This window comes from Gavialis gangeticus, unplaced genomic scaffold, assembly GCF_001723915.1.
Source record: "Gavialis gangeticus isolate Ggan-Ray unplaced genomic scaffold, GavGan_comp1, whole genome shotgun sequence".
NCBI classification, from domain to species: domain Eukaryota; kingdom Metazoa; phylum Chordata; order Crocodylia; family Gavialidae; genus Gavialis; species Gavialis gangeticus.
In genome coordinates, this window is record NW_017729034.1 from 11,673,562 (window position 1) to 11,690,699 (window position 17,138).

At 46.2% G+C, this 17,138-nt stretch overlaps 1 protein-coding gene and 1 long non-coding RNA gene across 5 annotated transcripts in view; one reads left to right on the forward strand and one right to left on the reverse strand.

Moving 5' to 3' along the window:
* Nucleotides 1–4,949, forward strand: part of LOC109304460 — a 13,115-nt gene extending 8,166 nt beyond the window's left edge. The window contains exons 2-3 of the long non-coding RNA XR_002099397.1: nt 3,922–3,932; nt 4,845–4,949. This is a non-coding gene — a long non-coding RNA (uncharacterized LOC109304460). The remainder of the gene's footprint in view (nt 1–3,921; nt 3,933–4,844) is intronic.
* POLQ (DNA polymerase theta) overlaps nt 1–15,058 on the reverse strand; it is a 141,860-nt gene extending 126,802 nt beyond the window's left edge. For 3 of the 4 annotated variants that reach the window (XR_002099396.1, XM_019527057.1, XM_019527056.1), the window contains exons 1-6: nt 14,942–15,058; nt 11,389–11,571; nt 10,652–10,782; nt 8,368–8,524; nt 4,966–5,074; nt 2,680–2,899 (exon numbers count right to left, since the gene is read on the reverse strand). Coding sequence is in view for 3 of the 4 variants with exons in the window: in XM_019527057.1 (XP_019382602.1) it covers nt 2,680–2,899; nt 4,966–5,074; nt 8,368–8,524; nt 10,652–10,782; nt 11,389–11,571; nt 14,942–15,050 (909 nt within the window). In the remaining variant the exon portion in view is untranslated. Of the gene's footprint in view, nt 1–2,679; nt 2,900–4,965; nt 5,075–8,367; nt 8,525–10,651; nt 10,783–11,388; nt 11,572–14,941 lie in introns of those variants that run through there. The other variant, XM_019527058.1, reaches the window with a different exon arrangement.
* Nucleotides 15,059–17,138: the final 2,080 nt, after the last annotated feature.

Below are 17,138 nucleotides of genomic sequence, written 5' to 3' on the forward strand. Positions count from 1 at the left end.
TAGCTAGGAAAAACTCATATCTATTTGTAAAAATGTAGATCTTAGGACCTCCCAGGAGAAGGCAATGTTCTTTTTTATGGCATCTGAGGTCATGGGATCAACACATGGAGAGGGATTGTTGCCTAGTCACTTAACCCTTAGGAGAGGTTTGTTCAGTTAGCTCCAGTCTAGGTTCATAAGAAGAACTGGAGAATCTCTGAGACAAAAGGAAAAACAAACAGATGAGCAGAAGAAAACTAGCTTAGGAAGGAGTTTAAGCTAAAGCTTTTTACATTACCATTAAAACCAAATTTCAAAAGGTAAGTTTATCTTTAAGCTTGAGTGAATGTGGACATGCTATTTTAAAAGTGAGGTAGGAATGTCCCTTGCTTGAAACATTACACTTAAAAATGTACCAGCAAACATATCTTACCTTAGTCTAGAGCAGAGGGGGCCAAACTCTTTGGCCAGCAAGGCAAAAATTAGCCTCAAACCAGGGATCCAGATTTTCCATTTCCCACAGAAAAATAGAGTAAACCGCAGATTTTACCTTTACTGGAGGCAAATGCAGATTTCTCATTTTACTGAAGAAGGCTTGAGGTTTTTCGATTTTGTGATGAGCTCTCTGCAGGCTGGAAGGGTTCCAGCCTGCAGGGAGCTGGAAGGGAGCAGGAGGAGGGCAGTCAGGTGGGGAAGCCACACGCGTGTGTGTACTTATGTGTGCACGCAGCCACCAGGCAGCTTGGAGAGCACCTCCTGCAAGTAAGTCTGAGTAGGGGGGAGGAAACTGAGGCCCTCATAGTCAGGGAGGGTGTGGGTTAGGCAGGGCTGGAGCTGGAGCCCTTCCCCGGGGCCTCAGCAGCCTGGCTGGCGCAACCTGGCACAGCAGAGCAACAGAAAAGCAGCTTATCACTGCAAGCTCTGTGCTGCCCTTGCAATGCACCCCCTGCATGTGCAGCAGCTTTGATCAGCAGAACCCAATGCCCTTACTGCAGCTGCACGCGCAGGGGGTGCATCACCAGGGCAGCACAGAGCTCACAGCAACAAGCAGCTTCTCCATGCAGCTCTGCTGTCCCCTGCCACACCAAGTTGTGCCTACTACATGGGAGGTGCAGATTGAGGCGGCCATGGTGAGGTAGGGAATGGGGCAGGTTTGGCAGCTGGGGCTGAGGCTGGGCCTGGGCATGCTGCCCAGCCAGGGCCAAGAGACCAGAGTGAGAATGCGCAGCCATGGGGCCTGGTAGTGAGAGCAGGATGGAGTGGCTCATCCAGGGGGCTGGCAGGGGAGCCAGGTCCCTGCTCCTGCACCCACTCCTGGGGGTCATGTGCCCCTCTCCCTGATTTGTGCATGGGGCAGAGGCAGATACAGGCTGCCCACTTCAGGCTCAGGGCTCCCCGCTCTGCTGCCCTCTCCAGTAGGCGGGACCTGGAATGGGAGGGCAGAGAGGCTCTGCAGCAGAGGCTCAGTGCTGCCACTGCCACCAGAAGCTCCTGTCCAGCTGTACCACTATGTTGAGACACCCCCTGCACACCTGACCCCTGCTGTGGCCAGGTGGGGAGAGGAGTGCCATGCCATGGCTGTACAGCTGATGCAGGGCTCCTGGAAGCAGCAGCACTGAGCTTCCCTGCCCCGCTCTGCCCTCCGCGCTAAGTTCCACCAGCCTTCCCCCAGGGGGAAGGCAGCAAGGAAGGGAGCCCTGAGCCCTGCAGCAGGCAGCCCACATCCTTCCCTGCCACCTAAGGTGGGGAGAGGAGACTGGGATCCAGCAACAGCAGGCACTGCCTCCCACATGCAGCAGCTGGGGCTCAGGCACTGCTGGCTGGCTGCAGCTAGCACTCGTGGAGCAGAAAGCAAGCAGCGTGGTCCTCTAGCCCTGGCAGCTGGGGTGGAGAGGAGGAAGAGGGGGCAGGGGCTATGGGTCAGGAGTGAAGGGAGATGGGGGAAGCTGCAGATCAAGAGTGAGGGCCATCAGCAAGGGGGTGGGGGATTGTGGGCTGGGATTGAGGGGCACCAGCTGGGAGGGGGAGTTGTGGGTTGGAAGTAAGGGGCATTGGGAATGCTGTGGCTTGGGAGTGAGAAGCAATGGCATGGGCATGGGCATAGGCAGGGGAGGGCACTAGCATGTCAGGGCTGTGTAGCATCACAAAGCAGCAGGAAGGACAGCTGCACCTGGACCCATGTTCTGGAGAACAAAGGGATTAGGGGGAGCTCTGATTTTCCATGATAAAAAAAACAAAATCAAATGCCAAGATATATAGTTATTTCGAAATTATTTTATTCTAATGGTTGAGGCACTGATAGGCTTTCAAACTGCTTTAAAAGTGTAAGTGCGTCAATAAAACATTGTGTTCAACTGATACCTCTATCTATCTATCGACATAGATATATAAATAAAATGGCATTTCATTTTAATGATAGAAAAATGCAGATTTTGGGGGTTTTAAATCAGAGAATGAGGGATTTTTAAACAGGGAAAACCAGGATCCTCTCTGAGTGCCACTCCAGTCCCCTCCCCCTACTTGGTTGACTGCTCTGTTTTCTGTTCCCTGCCCCATCTGCTACTGTACTGTATGCCACCTCCCCAGTCTACCACAAACAGAGGCTACCTGTGCTATTTATGATAGTTTGGCCAGCCTGAGGTCTAGACTGTAGTAGCAATGTTTGTCTGGAGTAACTGGACGGCAAGAGCCTTTAGTTACCTTCAATTGCAGCATGGGCTGAAATTCCCGCACTAGATTCATTGATGAGTCATAAATATTGCTGCCAATTTTCACCCATTCCATGAGGGGCACAGGGCGAAAATTAGTGTGGTACAGCTCAGCATTAAGCCAGGAAGCTAGCAGATGCAAGTTAGGGAGGGTGGCACTCATGCCAACAATCTGTATTCCACCAGAAGCAGGACTGCTTGCCTTTGCCTGTCTGTAATTGGTTAGAAGGAGATGAACATTAGTAAAAACCTAAACCAGTAATCTGGTTCAGAAGACTAAACCCTCTCTAACCCTGCATCCTGACACACAAAGCAATACATTTAAATCCCTGAAGGAGAAGCAGCAATTACTCTATTCTCAGTGTGCATAACTATCAATGTTAGATATTCATCTGAAAATTACCCACCATTTTAAAAAAAGGTGTCTTTAAAGTGTAGCCTCTTGATGCAGCAACAACCACAAGCTGAGTGCACAGCGGGAAAACATTTTTTTAAACATTTCCTTGTGGCAGATTTTGAGCAATCAAGTTATCAGAGTGTGGAAATAAAGAGATGGATCAGTTTTCACCATAACGTTTCTAAGCTTAAATACCACAATTAAGTCCCTTCCATTTTGTCTCAATTTCAAGCTATATAATCCAAGACTTGGGTTTTCAAAAGCAAGTGCCTACAAATGTAGAATCTGAAATCCTTATTTAAGCAACTAACTAACCAACCTCGTTTTCAAAAAATGCTGAGCACCCAATAGTTTCCATTAAAGTCAGCAGGAACTAATGGATTCTCAGTGCTTCTGACAAAACAAACCACTTATTTGGACAACGTAGTATTAAGATGTAAGAGACTTTTTACAAACAAAGATAATAGCCCCAAGTTTGGTACTTAAGTTGGGGCCCTGTTTTAAATCAGAGAATACAGGATGGATTTGATTTCTGAAGTCATGTCTGCTAAAATCAGAGGTCCTGTTTAAGCCTAAATATCAGTCTAAAAATATCCAAAAGCTAATGATGGGCATATAGCCATGATTATATGTTTCTGCTCTGTATAGAAGATACTTAGAAAAAAGTGGAATAACAGCAATTACATGGTTAAAATGACAACAGACACACAAGCTGGCACAATGACTCAGCACAGAACAAAAAGGTTTTTTTCCTTTAAGAATAATGTCAGTGATTAAATGTCAAAATGAATTAACATAAAGCAAAAAAGGAGTAAACAAATCATTCCCCATTTTAAGTATTTAGTCCAGTCTAATGACCTTGATGTGAAGCTGACTGGCAGGTTAACTTCTTGTTCATCAACAACAACCAGGCAGCAACCTGCGCACTATCCTGAACACTACTTGAACACATTTCTTTCAATGTTTATCAGTCATTTCTTGACAGTAGGATCTATGAGGTTATGGAAGTCTACAAAGGGAAGCAGCAGTGGTAAAAACCCTATTGCTTGGGACACTGAAAATTAAATAGAACAAGATGTAGAAGAGCAGCAGAAACAAATCCAATTTAAGCAAATGTTTAAACTAAAAAAGTAGACTAATTTGTTTTAAATTAAAACTTTGCATTAACTTTTTTCCTGAAAGATTTCACTGAATGCCAAAGTACAAATTAAAAACATGACGGTAAAAGTGTTTTTGACTACAGTGACAACCTCCAGGGAGATAATGTGATGAAACTTTAATAACCAGGAGATTGTAGGTCACAGCTCCCACCAAATTCCTGAAACCAGTCCAAACTTTCAAATGCTCATGGTATGGACATATAAACAATTTATTAAAGATAAAAGGCAGCACAGATTTAACACACATCAGCTGTTCCAGAGTAACTGCCTGTATGCAGACTTTAGCTTGCCACTTATCAGTGGGGGTTATCTGTAGTGGCTTGCCTCTCTTTCTCATTGGTTATAAAGAGAAGTTTTTACTAAGAGACAAACTGCCATAAGTTATCTTATGCTTAGGGGAGGGGAGGGCAATTACCATGGAGCAGTGAACTCCTAGTCAGTCATCCCTTTTACCCCACAGCAAATCAATTATGTGCCCATACCCTGAGAAAACGCACGTATTTAATCTACCATGAGTTTTGTGAATTTAGGTGTGAAATCTCCAACCCTGGAAATTTTCAAAAGCTGGTTAGACAGACACTGAGCTAGGATGGCTGTCAGGAATGATCTTGCCATAAGCCAGGGGCTGGATTAAATGACTTTGTGAGGTCCCTTCCAGACCTACTTTCCTATGATTCTACATGCGCTTTGGTATTGAGAGACCAATCTTAGGTCAACCAACCTTTTGGTGACTTTCTCTGTAATAAAACGAACTTTGGTCAGCAGGAGTTCCAGCAGATAACCCCGGTGAGAATCTCCCAGCATGTGCAACTCATCCACAACCACCATACCTACAAAAAAAGAGAAGCTCTACAGATATTAGCTCCCTCAAAGCTTCCTGACAATAAAATAAATAAATAAATAAAGTCAGTCCTTCAGCCCCACTTGAACAGCTGAAATAGGCAGCAACATTTTCAAATCTGTTACACTGCTCCATGCCCAAGCAGCATAGCCATTTTTGCAGGATTTCAGGTACGCTAAATCATACTGCTGAGTGACAGTGCCAGCTACCCTGGCTTCATGCTAATGAGTCTACCTACAGCACCATGTGGACAAAGCTACACTGCCTTTTGAACAAGGCAGCCCATATACAGCAGCATAGCGTGTTTGAGGACACCAGTGCCTGGCACAGTAAGTTTACTGTGTAAGAATGCTTTAGCAGCTAGTAGGACACATCTCAAGTACAGAGACCTCCATCCTGCAGGTATGCAGTACTATTCACATAAGGCAGGGGTGTCAAACTCATCTGGCCTTGTAAGCCAGATAAATAGCATGGGGTTGGCCCACAAGCCAAATCAGGCTCCCACAACCCTGTCCTACCTGCATGCCTGACCAGCACAAGTTGCACCTGCTTAGGCTAGTCTGGGACGCTGGCCCAAACAAGCATCATGGACAGCACATGCCCCCACCTCTGCATGCGAGTGCAGCAAGAGAGGCAGCACCAAGGGTCAAATAATGGGGCTCTGTGGGCCAGGTCCAGCCCACAAGCTATATATTTGACACCCCGATGTAAAGAATAGAAGTTAGCTTTAAAGTGATTGTCCAATGAAGAGAGAGTGTCGCTGTCCAATCCTCCACTCCAGGTTAAAGCTTCTATGCTTGCTACTGAGGCACCTAGTCTCTCACTGCACCATGTAATGTGGCAACCTAAGCAGTGCATAAGACAGGCAGGTCTGTCAGGCATAATGGTACTCTCTGCAAAGAGAGCCATTGAGGCACTTGCTTGAATTACTTGCAGGAGCAACCAAAGTACCCCAACAAAGGCACCCTAGTTTTTCAAAGTGAAGTGCAGCCAATGAGGACTACAGGTGTCCGCATGCAACATTTTGTCAAATGCAGCAACCAGCTGAGCAGTGCACGCCAGGGCCTGTAGTTCTTCCACACAATTATCTCAATTGAAAAGAAGAATAACTAGTCTCTTCTTCTATATGCAAATTAAATGTGACCCTGGAAAGTTGCTACCCTGACCTGTGACCTTACCTGCACTCCTGGGTTTCATATTCACATCCTACCTTACCCGTATTAATGCTCAAACACAGACAGTCTTCAAGTTTTGACAGCCCTTAGCGGCAATTGCAGATGTGACTGAACTTTTCCAGCAAAAAACAAAAAAGGAAGACCTAGAGATTATTTTCCTTCACTTTACTGTGAAAAAGCACGCATACAAACTAAAAACCCACCTCTGGTAACACATTACAGACCCATTCCCAGCTGACACAAACAAGGTGTTTTTTTTCTAGTCTGGTCTCCTAAAACATCTCTAGACTCTTACACTGATACTACACTGCAGTTAGAGGAAGCTTTAACTTGTCTTGTTTACAAGCATTCAGGTAACTGCCACAGACTACATAAATAGTTAACAAAAAATTAAACTGTTCTGAACTGCCTCATGCAGCAGAGAGCTTTGCTGGCAGTAAGACTTTGGTTTCTCTCAACAATTTTCAAAGGCAATCTGAGCTAGCAGCAGGGGGCTGACATCAACAAAAGGAACAGTTCCTGCTTGAGATGGAGCCCAGCCAGGACTGCAGTTGTCTCCCAATAATTTGTCTAAAAAGATAAAACATTCCATTAAGAAACGGTCTAAATTTAGAATTAATTAGGAGAGACAAGGTACAAATCTTGAAGCAGCATACTGACTTGGTTTTGTTTACAGGTAAAGGCATTTCCAGCCCATGCCTGTACTTTCACGCTTTTACAAAACTTATCTCCACATGTTCCCCTCTGAGATGAAATTTGTTAGAATTAGATTACTCCGAAAAAGACTCTCTCACAGGGGTGGCAAAAACTAATTTGCATGGTTACTCAAACAATCAAGTATCAGAAAGTAACATGCAATCAGCAACACAGTTCATTGTTCAGAATTTGGAGGGGATTTTGGCTTTCAAATAATTCAAGAAAATTCTACAGGCTTTGATGAGGTATGAACATGTGGACAGCTGATCAGATCACACGATTGATTGTACACACCTATATGACCCTTCTCTGGCACATTTCCCCTTAGGAGACACAGTGAGGCACAGAAGTGGACGGATGCACCAGCACTAAGGAATTTGATGTATTTGGAGCTTTAAAAAGGTGCTAGTATTAGACAGCACTTCCAAACACACATCTGTTTGTCAGTTGAAAGTATTTATAGTGCAGCTTCCAGAGACCAATATTTCCACGTGCTCTCCTTTGGTTACATATGCAGACAAAACTATCAGTCTCTGTGTTTTCGCACTCTCTTAATTAAAGATCTGCCAAGTTAGTACAATGAAAAACTAAAGCACTCAATGCACAGAGGCTGTGAAACTCAAGGGGAGGGAAGGGTCTCACAGCAACTTAATATGCATTACATTCTCTAACTTATCAAGGTTTAAAATCTCAATCTCAACAGTGCAGTAATATCACTGGCCAGGGCCAATGAGAGAGCGATTCTGTACTTAGTAATGTCAGATAAACCTGTACCTGCTAGGCAAACACAAATGAACAAATGAGCTTTTTCATTGTGCTAGAAAAGTACATCTCCCTCCTCAAAGGTACAGAGGAAACCCAGAATTTTCTAAGGCTACATTTCTCCCTAAAAGCATCTTATTCAATGAACAGCATCAAATCTAGTAATGATCCAGGCCAAAGGCAGTTTGTGGGCCTTAAAGAGAACAAGCTTCCCATAGAACTATTACCAGAAAAAAAAAATATTTTTGGCCATGCAGCCCAATATAGCCAAGCCCCATGCAAGGATTTCACCAGCTGGACTAAAGAGAGGTCCCTCTACAGTTCTATCCCCAAGGTTCAAGCACATAGCTGCTGCCACGTACACTCCACTCCATGCATCTGTACACCCTACCCCTAGAAAGCTTTCCTTGACACAAGCAGCTGCTGCCCAGATGAGAATAGCCACCATTACATCTTCTACCCACCGAGCAACGTAAAGGAGCCCTGACATGGGATCCCTAAGCCAACAAGGCTGCTTGATGCCCCAGATGGTTAACCCTGTCTCTGGAGGCCCTAAATGGGTTTCCCATTTTCTACAATTCTCACACACAAGCAGGCTGCATAAAAACACTCTTCCAAGGCACAGATGGGTCACATCCTAGTTTTTTACCCAGTAAATCCATCTGGTTTTCCTCTATGAGTCTGTTGATTAGACCATTAGCTCTCTCAATCGTGCAGACAGCAACATCCAAGGTAGAGAAACGTCCAGCTGGGGAGGCGCTTCCCATATAGCCTTCAACCTGTACACCCACCTCTTGAAACAAAGCCTGTGGGCCAGAAGGACAGAACATTTATTTGTGGATTAGAAACTTTGGCTGTGATCAATGCATAATACCTGCTGGAAACCTCCCAGTACATTAATCCTAAACAGGAATGCCCAACATCATCCCCCTTTACCAAATGAAGAGCACTGCTGACCAACTGGTGCCTGCTGTCTCCCACTCAACTGTTCCTTTCTGTACCAAAAGAGGAACCAAAACCAGACTGCAGGCTGAGATACACAGTTGAAATGGGACAAACAGCTTTATTACACTGCACACCATTAAGGAAGACAGGGAAACTTATATTGCAGCAGCCAAAAGTGTCAGTGTTTAAAACAGCTTCTGAAAGGAGCTTTGTTCTTGGAAGACCAGAAGTAGAGTCTGAACTGCCTGCCACAGAACAGGACAGACCTATTATTCCCAATGTAAAGACAAAGGGTGGAAACAGACATCACTTTGTGTCGCTTTTGTGCCACCAGAAAAATGGTTTACAGCAGTACAAAGGCCAGGCAAACAGACGTCCATACCCCTTGTCATGCTACAAATGCCCAAAATTTGTGGCCGTAACAAAGGTGGTATTAATCTGTGCCACTTTAGTGGCAGACATATATTTGCTTTGTGGTGGGAGAGCCTGGGCAGCCTGGGGCTGCCCACACTCTCCAGCTGCCCCAGGGAGATGCTTCCAGGGTTTGAGAATTACCAGGGTTCATTCACACCCTGGTAATTCTCCTTCATTAGGTGAAACATCCTGCCCATTGATTTTGTGGGACAAGTGGCATGTTCTCCCAGGGCTTGAGGGGCTTGGTCTTGCACATCTTAGGAATTCCTTGGCAGGATGGGGTTCCTCAAGCCATGGGGCATCACTCAGTAACAGTAGAAAGCCAGGCAAGTGCTCCTGGGACTTGAAGGGTTTGATCCTATACAGGAATTCCTGGGTGTGCAGCATAGGGCCACTCGAGTCCCAGGAAAACATCACCTGTTGTCCCACAAAATCAACAGGCAGGACATGCGTTTCGCTTAATATAGTGGATCAGATGCATCCTGGCACAGACAAACCATTTCATTTGGCAGCATCTATTTCTAGCCAAAGAGAAGGCCTTCATAGGACACCAGAGTGTGAAATGCATTGAATATTCACAGTATTTGCACTCTGTGTGAGCTAGTTACAAACATCTACTTCCCAACTTCTGCTCAGCATGTCATGCACATCAGAGCCAAACCAGACCACCATGCTTCTACATCTCCGGAACACATCATTAATTCCCCTGATTATGGGCTGCATGATTACAGTAAAGGCATATTTTCCCATTAACAATCACTGCAGAAAGTGGTCTGCAAACAGCCCTTGCATCTGGCTTTGTAGCATTTCCTGGAAACTGCCCAGGCTCAAATAACATCTTATATTATTAATCAAAAAAAATATTTAAGTTTCGTGAACAAGGATAGTCTGTTTTCTTCTGCCTTTGCATTTGGTCATTTTTGTTACCTCTTTGCCTTGCATTAACTGAAGGTTATAATATTTGGGCTTAAAATGCGTCAAGGAAAGGGTTTTTTGTAAAGAAATGTTTCTACTATAAATGTATGACCTAACTGGAGAAACTGCAGCAGAACCATATTACATCAGAATATAAAGTTTTATCAACATCAAAATTCTTTACAAAGCTAGACGGATTTCAGTGGAATTTAGGTTTGGGGGAAAGCAAGAAGCAGCATTCCACTAATGTTTAATCATCCCATTTTGACTTTTTCATTTTGAAATGACTTCTTCATTTCAATGAATTTTTGTTAGGTGAATTGTTGTTTCGTATTACATTATTTTAATGAATTTTTGTTAGTTAATGAATTTTAACATGACATTTAAAAAGTCAAAACCAAAATGAAACATTTAATTCCACTTCAAATATTTGTAGGGTTTTGGAGGATCGTCCCTTGTGGAGAAAACTGTTCCAGATCTGCAAAATCCCAAAAAAGTTACATTTCAAAGGCTCAAAGCCAGTTTACAAAACAGGTTTCTGTCCTCTAACCAACTCTTCACCCCATTACCCTAATTTCAGGCTATGCAGTCTATCTACTGACACTCTTCACAACCTTTGATTTGACAGGAATAAGCCAAAGACCCTACAATCTGCTTACCTGAAGATAATACTTTTTCTCTTTGGCCACAGAGACAAATGGGAGGATGAACAAAGCTTTCTTATGGGTCTCCAGGACTCTTTTCAAAATGAGTAACTCAGCAACCAATGTTTTCCCAGCACTGGTAGGAGCTGAAGTAAAGCAACAAAAGCAACGCATGTCATAACTTAAACTGTAAGAAATCAGGTACTGGATGGCTTTGGGCATAGAAGTCAGACACAAGGAAAAATTCTCAAAATGGCCTAAAACTCAATCTTAGGTACCCAAGTATCAAATCGTAGGTACCCAAGTATCTTTGCAATATAAATGCTTTGCAAAATTTGACACACATCTGTTCACTTCTAGGATGCTGATGCAAATCCAGCTCCAATCAGCAATACTAAAAGTCATCCTCACTGTGATGACAGGTCAGTGGCCAAAGAAAACTAGCCTACTGAGCTCAGTCTAAATCCTAATTGAAGGAGAGACACCTGAAAAGCTCCCACGGTTGGCACTAGTTGGCTCTCTACTGCCGGTCTCTAAAGACAACCCAGGAAAGAAATGGACATGGAAACCAGTCTCTTTCCTCATTCATGCAGGAGGTCTCACCAAATGGGAGAGAACAGAGACACTTGGTCTGTTCTTTATCTCTTTTAGGGTAAAGAAGATTTCAGCCTCTGGGGATACCATCCAACAGAATTCATCTGAATCTTCTCAAAGAAGCTTGTAATGCATGAGTCAGCCAGATCCCCACACACCTGAGTAAACAAGGTTCTTCCCCTCCAGGACTTGCCCAAGCATCAGGCACTCTGCCTGCCATTCGAACATATGCACAACTCCCAGGCTGTGGTATTTCTCCAGGACTGCTTTGGGAAGGCCCCAGCTTGCTAGAAGCAACTTGTCTGCTTGGTCCTCAGGAATGTTCATCTGTTGGCATTGCCCTTTGGAGAAAAATGCCACGTTAGCAGCAGCAGCATCACACTTTCAGAAACCTAAAAATCACCTTGCTGGATCAGACCTGCAATGCATGTAGTTCAGTGTCCTATGTCCAAGACAGCCCAGGACCAGACACTTGAGAGGAAGATACAAGAAATCATATGGCAGACAACTACAAAATAGTATCTTCCCAAAGAAAGCTTTTTCCTTGCCCCAAATAATGAACAAGCCCTGAGGCACAAGAGGTTATACATCTTCCAGGAATCTTGCATATGCTTTTAATACATATTATCCTAGATCTGGATATTCTTACCACCCATATAGATTTCCGAATTCTCTCACATTCTGCTAAGCTCTTAGCCTCAGTGACTTACTGAGTTCCACAGGCCAACTGCACATTGCATGAAGGAGCACTGCCCTTCACGGGAGTTTGCCACCCTTTAATTTCTGGACCATCTCTTAGTTTCCAGATAACAAAAAATGGTGACAAGAACCCCTGATCTTCTTTTCCTGTATCATTCGTTAATTTGTAGGCTATTATTATAGCTTGAAGGTCCTGATCTTTTTCAGCCGTTTTTCATATGAGACGTTTGCTTTCTCTCAAACCATTTTCAGCACTCCCACTAAACCCCATCAAACGCCAGTATTTTATTTGGAAGTGGGGTTGCCTGTGTTGGTCCCAGGCTCCAGTTGGGGGTGAATCAGTGATTAACATACAGTGACACTAGACAGCTTCCCTGTACTTTGCACCCTGTTCCTTACACAGCCTACAATTGCTCTTTTTTTGATCGCTGCTGCTGCAGCACAGCAAGCAGAAATCCACACAGCAATCCCACCCAGACAATTTCTTGACTTGTTCTATCTGAATTTAGAACCCCCACAGGCACCCGAGTAGAAGCACAGGCCTGGAACATACCAGGATGATCCAGTCCAAACCCCCGCAGACACACAGGATGGGCACCTGTCTGTTTAAGCCACTCTTTCCAAAGCATGCTGCTCTGCATTTGCACATGAGTGGCATCCAGTGACAACCCAGATGCCTCACTCCATTAGGTCCCTCTCAAATTCTTTATAGTTTTCCTGTGCTCCACAATCCAAGCTCATCTTGTATTGAGTGCCAACTCTGCTGCCATTCCTTTTTCCAGCTCATTCACAGGAGTCCCACACTCTTCCCCTTTAGACACAATGGAAATGGGGGGAGACTTTATTATTAATTCTTGTTGTTATGAATTATCACGGTTGTTATCATCATCGATTGTTGATGTTATTATGGTTGTTATTATCAATCACCAACCATGGTTATTGATTATGTATTACCATGGTCGTTATCATTATCATTAACTACTGTTGTTATTATTATGGCTGCTATAATCAATCATCAACTATTGTTGTTATTATTAGGGTTGTCATTATCATCTATAGATTCTACACTAATAGGTGCTGACTTGTATTTTTTCCAAGGGGTGGGGCCTCAGATGATGGACATGTGCCCCTGCCCCCAAGCCCCCAATGTGTGGGGAACAGGGGTGCATGCACAGGCAACGTGTGGGAAATCAGGAGACAGCACCCGTGATGCAGTGGGGGAGGCATGTGCCACCTGAGATTGTTGCACCTACAGCGGGGCACGGGGTCAGAGCTGGGCCAAGACAAGCCAGCTCTGGGCAGGAGTTGCTTCTGCATGGTGGGACCCAGCACCAGCAGGAGTGCCATGCTGCCATAACTCCCAAGGTGAGGAGCCACTTGCCCACCCAACAGCAGCAGGGGCTGCCGCTGCACTTCATCTTGGCAGGTGGTGTGGCGCTCCCTCTGACACCAGGTCCCTGTGCCCACATCTCTGCTGCAGCCCCATAACCTGCTGTGAGCAAAAAAATCTCAGGGGGCAAATGCCTGCCTGCCATGTTATCTTGGCACCCCTACCCCTCGCTGCCATATTGCCTGTGCCCTCTCTCCACCCCATAGACTTACCTGGAGGGAGCTGTGGAAGCTGCCCTCAAGCTGTGGGAGCTGCTCTCCACCACTGCTTAGCTGCCACATGCATGTGCATGCACAAACCGCCCCCCTCCCCAAGCAGCCCCTTGCAGACTGAAACTCTGCCAGCCTGCAAGGGGAAACCTGCCATTTCCTGCGTTTTTCTCCCTTAAAGGAAAAAAATCCACATTCTTCCAGTGAACAGAAAACCCAGATCCCTGGCTTCTGTCACTGTTCCTAAGAAATATTACATAATTCCCCTCAGGTTTCAGCCCTGATGGCCCTCTTCCCAAGGGGACAGGGCCCTTAGGCCCCCACACACTCAGTGTCTATGTCAATGCAAATTGCTGTTCCTGATTATTACAGCTGCCACCATCACAAACCATAGCAACAATAGTTATTACCACCATCAGCTATTGCTGTTGTTAATTATGGCTGTTGTTATCTCAGCACCAATTGCTGCTATTGATTATTATGAACCCGCCATGACTAACCGTAACAACAATAGTTATTACCACCATCAACTATTGCTGTTGTTAATTATGGCTGTTGTTATCTCAGCACCAATTGCTGCTATTGATTATTATGAACCCGCCATGACTAACCGTAACAACAATAGTTATTACCACCATCAACTATTGCTGTTGTTAATTATGGCTGTTGTTATCTCAGCACCAATTGCTGCTATTGATTATTATGAACCCGCCATGACTAACCGTAACAACAATAGTTATTACCACCATCAACTATTGCTGTTGTTAATTATGGTTGACGTTTTCATCCATACGGATTGCTGCCATTGATTATTATGGCTGTCACCATCACTAACCATAACAACAATAGTTATTACCACCATCAACTGTTGCTGTCCTGCATCAACACCCATTGCTGCTGTTGATTACGATGGTTGTCACCATCATTAACCATTCTCACTGTTACAAGGGCATCATCCTCATCATCCCCGATTGCTGTTGCTACCCATTGCTGCAGTCCTCCTCATCACCAGTCCCCATGGCTCTCACTATGGGTGTTACCTACGCTCCTCACCAGCTCATGTTGCCATTACTATCCCTGCGATCACCACCACTAACTACCACTCACAACAAGCCATGGTTGCGGTTATTGCTGATTTTTTCTTCCAGCGCTGCCATGCTCTGGGGTTTGGGCATTGTTTTAATGTCTACTCTTCGGAAACGAGAAAAGCATAGCTCTTTTTATACCTATACAGGTATATCTATCTGTCTATCTAGATACACACACGCACACATATATATAAAAAGCTACGTTTTTCCCATTTCCAAAGCACAGACGTTAAGCACAACGCCCAAACCCCGGAGCGTGGCAGCGCCGTTCTTAACGTCGCATCCCGGCTGCTGCTGTCCCCGCCCGGGCTCCCCCCATCCGTACCTGAGGGGCTGGGCCCGGGGGGACTGAGTACAGGCCGGCGGGGAGGCGGCGGCGCCCGGCGCGGGGCGGCGGAGAAAGCGGCCGCGCCGCCATGTTCCCGCCACGCCATTCAAACCGAGCGCCGCCGCTGCCGCCTAACGAACCATAGAGCAAGCGCCAGCAGGGCCAGAGCGCCCGCCCCATCCCGGAAGCCGAGCGCTCTAGGCGTGGGGGTAGGGCAACGCTCCTCAGAGCCGGGCGGCAACCATAGAGGCGGTCATAGAGCGCCCCCTACTGCAGGCCACGTACAAGGGTGGGAGTGACAGGGCTTGCTCCGCATACGCAATGGCGGCCTGCAAAACAGGGCAGGGCGGAGCTAGGCCACTTGTAACTGGAGCGCCCCTTAGCAGGGGTAAGGGAGGCACTGGTGGGCTCCCCTAGGCCCATGGCGGTGCAAATACCTGCCTTTGCTCCCCGTGGAAAAGCAGCCTGGCACTCGCAGGGCAGGGGGAACTAGCCCCTGCAGCTGTACTGCTCCGGGGCCCTGAGGGACATCCACCTTAGTGCCACGAGACACAGCACTGTTATCCAGATGTGCTTAGTACACACAACTCTCAGCTACACATTTCATTTTCTCTGAACCCAATGACCAAGAAACTGAGGTTGCATCTATCCCAGCAAGCCACATCAAGGGACATCAAACTGGAAGGCCATCAAGAGCGTGCCACAAGAGCAGAGACCCCAGGCATGAACGCCACATGCACCCAGATGCTGGGGCGCATGGTGACCACCCACAGGCAGTGGTAGCAGGGGTGTGGCAGCGGCAAGGGGGGATGCTCCCACAGGCGCTGCTGCCACTTTTTGCAGGGGGTGCACCGCCAAAGCTTGTGCACCCCCTACATGTTGCCAGTGGCCCCAGGGGCAGGCACAGCTCTGCCTGCAGTGTTGTTGCTGGTGTAGCTGCCCCCCAACAGAAGCCCAGCTGGTAAAAGTCACTGAGGCTAGGGCAGGTGCAGTCACAGCTTCCACAGATGTGATCTCTTCATATCGCTAGCTGACATAGCTCTGCTGGAAGAACTGTGTAGCGTAAATAAAGGCACACTTAACAATAGGCCATGAAGTAGGGGCAGCAGAGAGGATCCCACACATCAAAATCAGGGTTTAGGGACCTACCCCATATAACACCAGAATGTAGGAGGCAGGGGAATTGGGCATCATCCCAGCCTCTTCCACCAATCAAATGCAATGGCAGCAAGATATATTCTATACCAGTGGTGCTCAACCTCTCTGGCCCTATGGGCCACATGAGCAGCACCAGGTCAGTCCATAGGTCTGAGGGCATAGTCAGCATGCAAGTGCTAACCAGCATACCAGTGGAACCCCACACACCAGATACAGCCAGAGCCCAACCCTGCAAGTCAGATCCAGTTGTACCCTGACCATGCATGCTGGCACAATCCAGCTTATCCACACCTCAGGGCTTCCCACAGGTCCAGAAACTGAGAAGCAGAGGAGCAATAGCATTAATTGCCACAACTCTAGCAGCACTCCCCTGCCACCATATTTCTGAACCCTTGGGGCAGCCCAGAGGTAGGATGACAGATCCATGAGCAGGATCTGGTGCACCGGCCAGGGGTTAAGCACCATCACTCTACTCCAGCATTTCTTAACCCGTGGGTTGCAACCCAAAAGTGGGTTGCAAGAATATATGAAAGGGTCATGAACAGACTTTAAAAATGGATCAAGAAACGTATTCCTTCACCGGTCCACTGACTGAGGAGCTACTCATTTCTATAAGTAGGTACCGACCCACCCTCCCACCCTTCTCTTTTGCTACCCAAGATAACAAGGAACCAGTTCAGACAGCACTGAAGTATCAAAAATCCCAAGAGCTGACACACACATTATCATCCAATTTTTGGTTATTCAGTCATCACAACCAGTACCTGTCCATTAGCAACGTGTCTGTCTGAATGCTCCTGCTGTCTCTTCTCTGGTAAGGAGTGCAAGTACTTTAGGATAGGGACTATATTTTTTATTAGGTGTTAGTAAAGGAGGAGTCTATATGCAGGACTCCTAAAAGTGCTGCAATCATGCAAATGGAGACCACAGGCTGAATGAACAATCTACTTCTCACCTGAGTAGTCATTCAGGTCCTTGCTTTTCCCTCCACCACCCGAAGTCACAAGATGTGCAAGTGAAGCAGCATTCAGAAGCT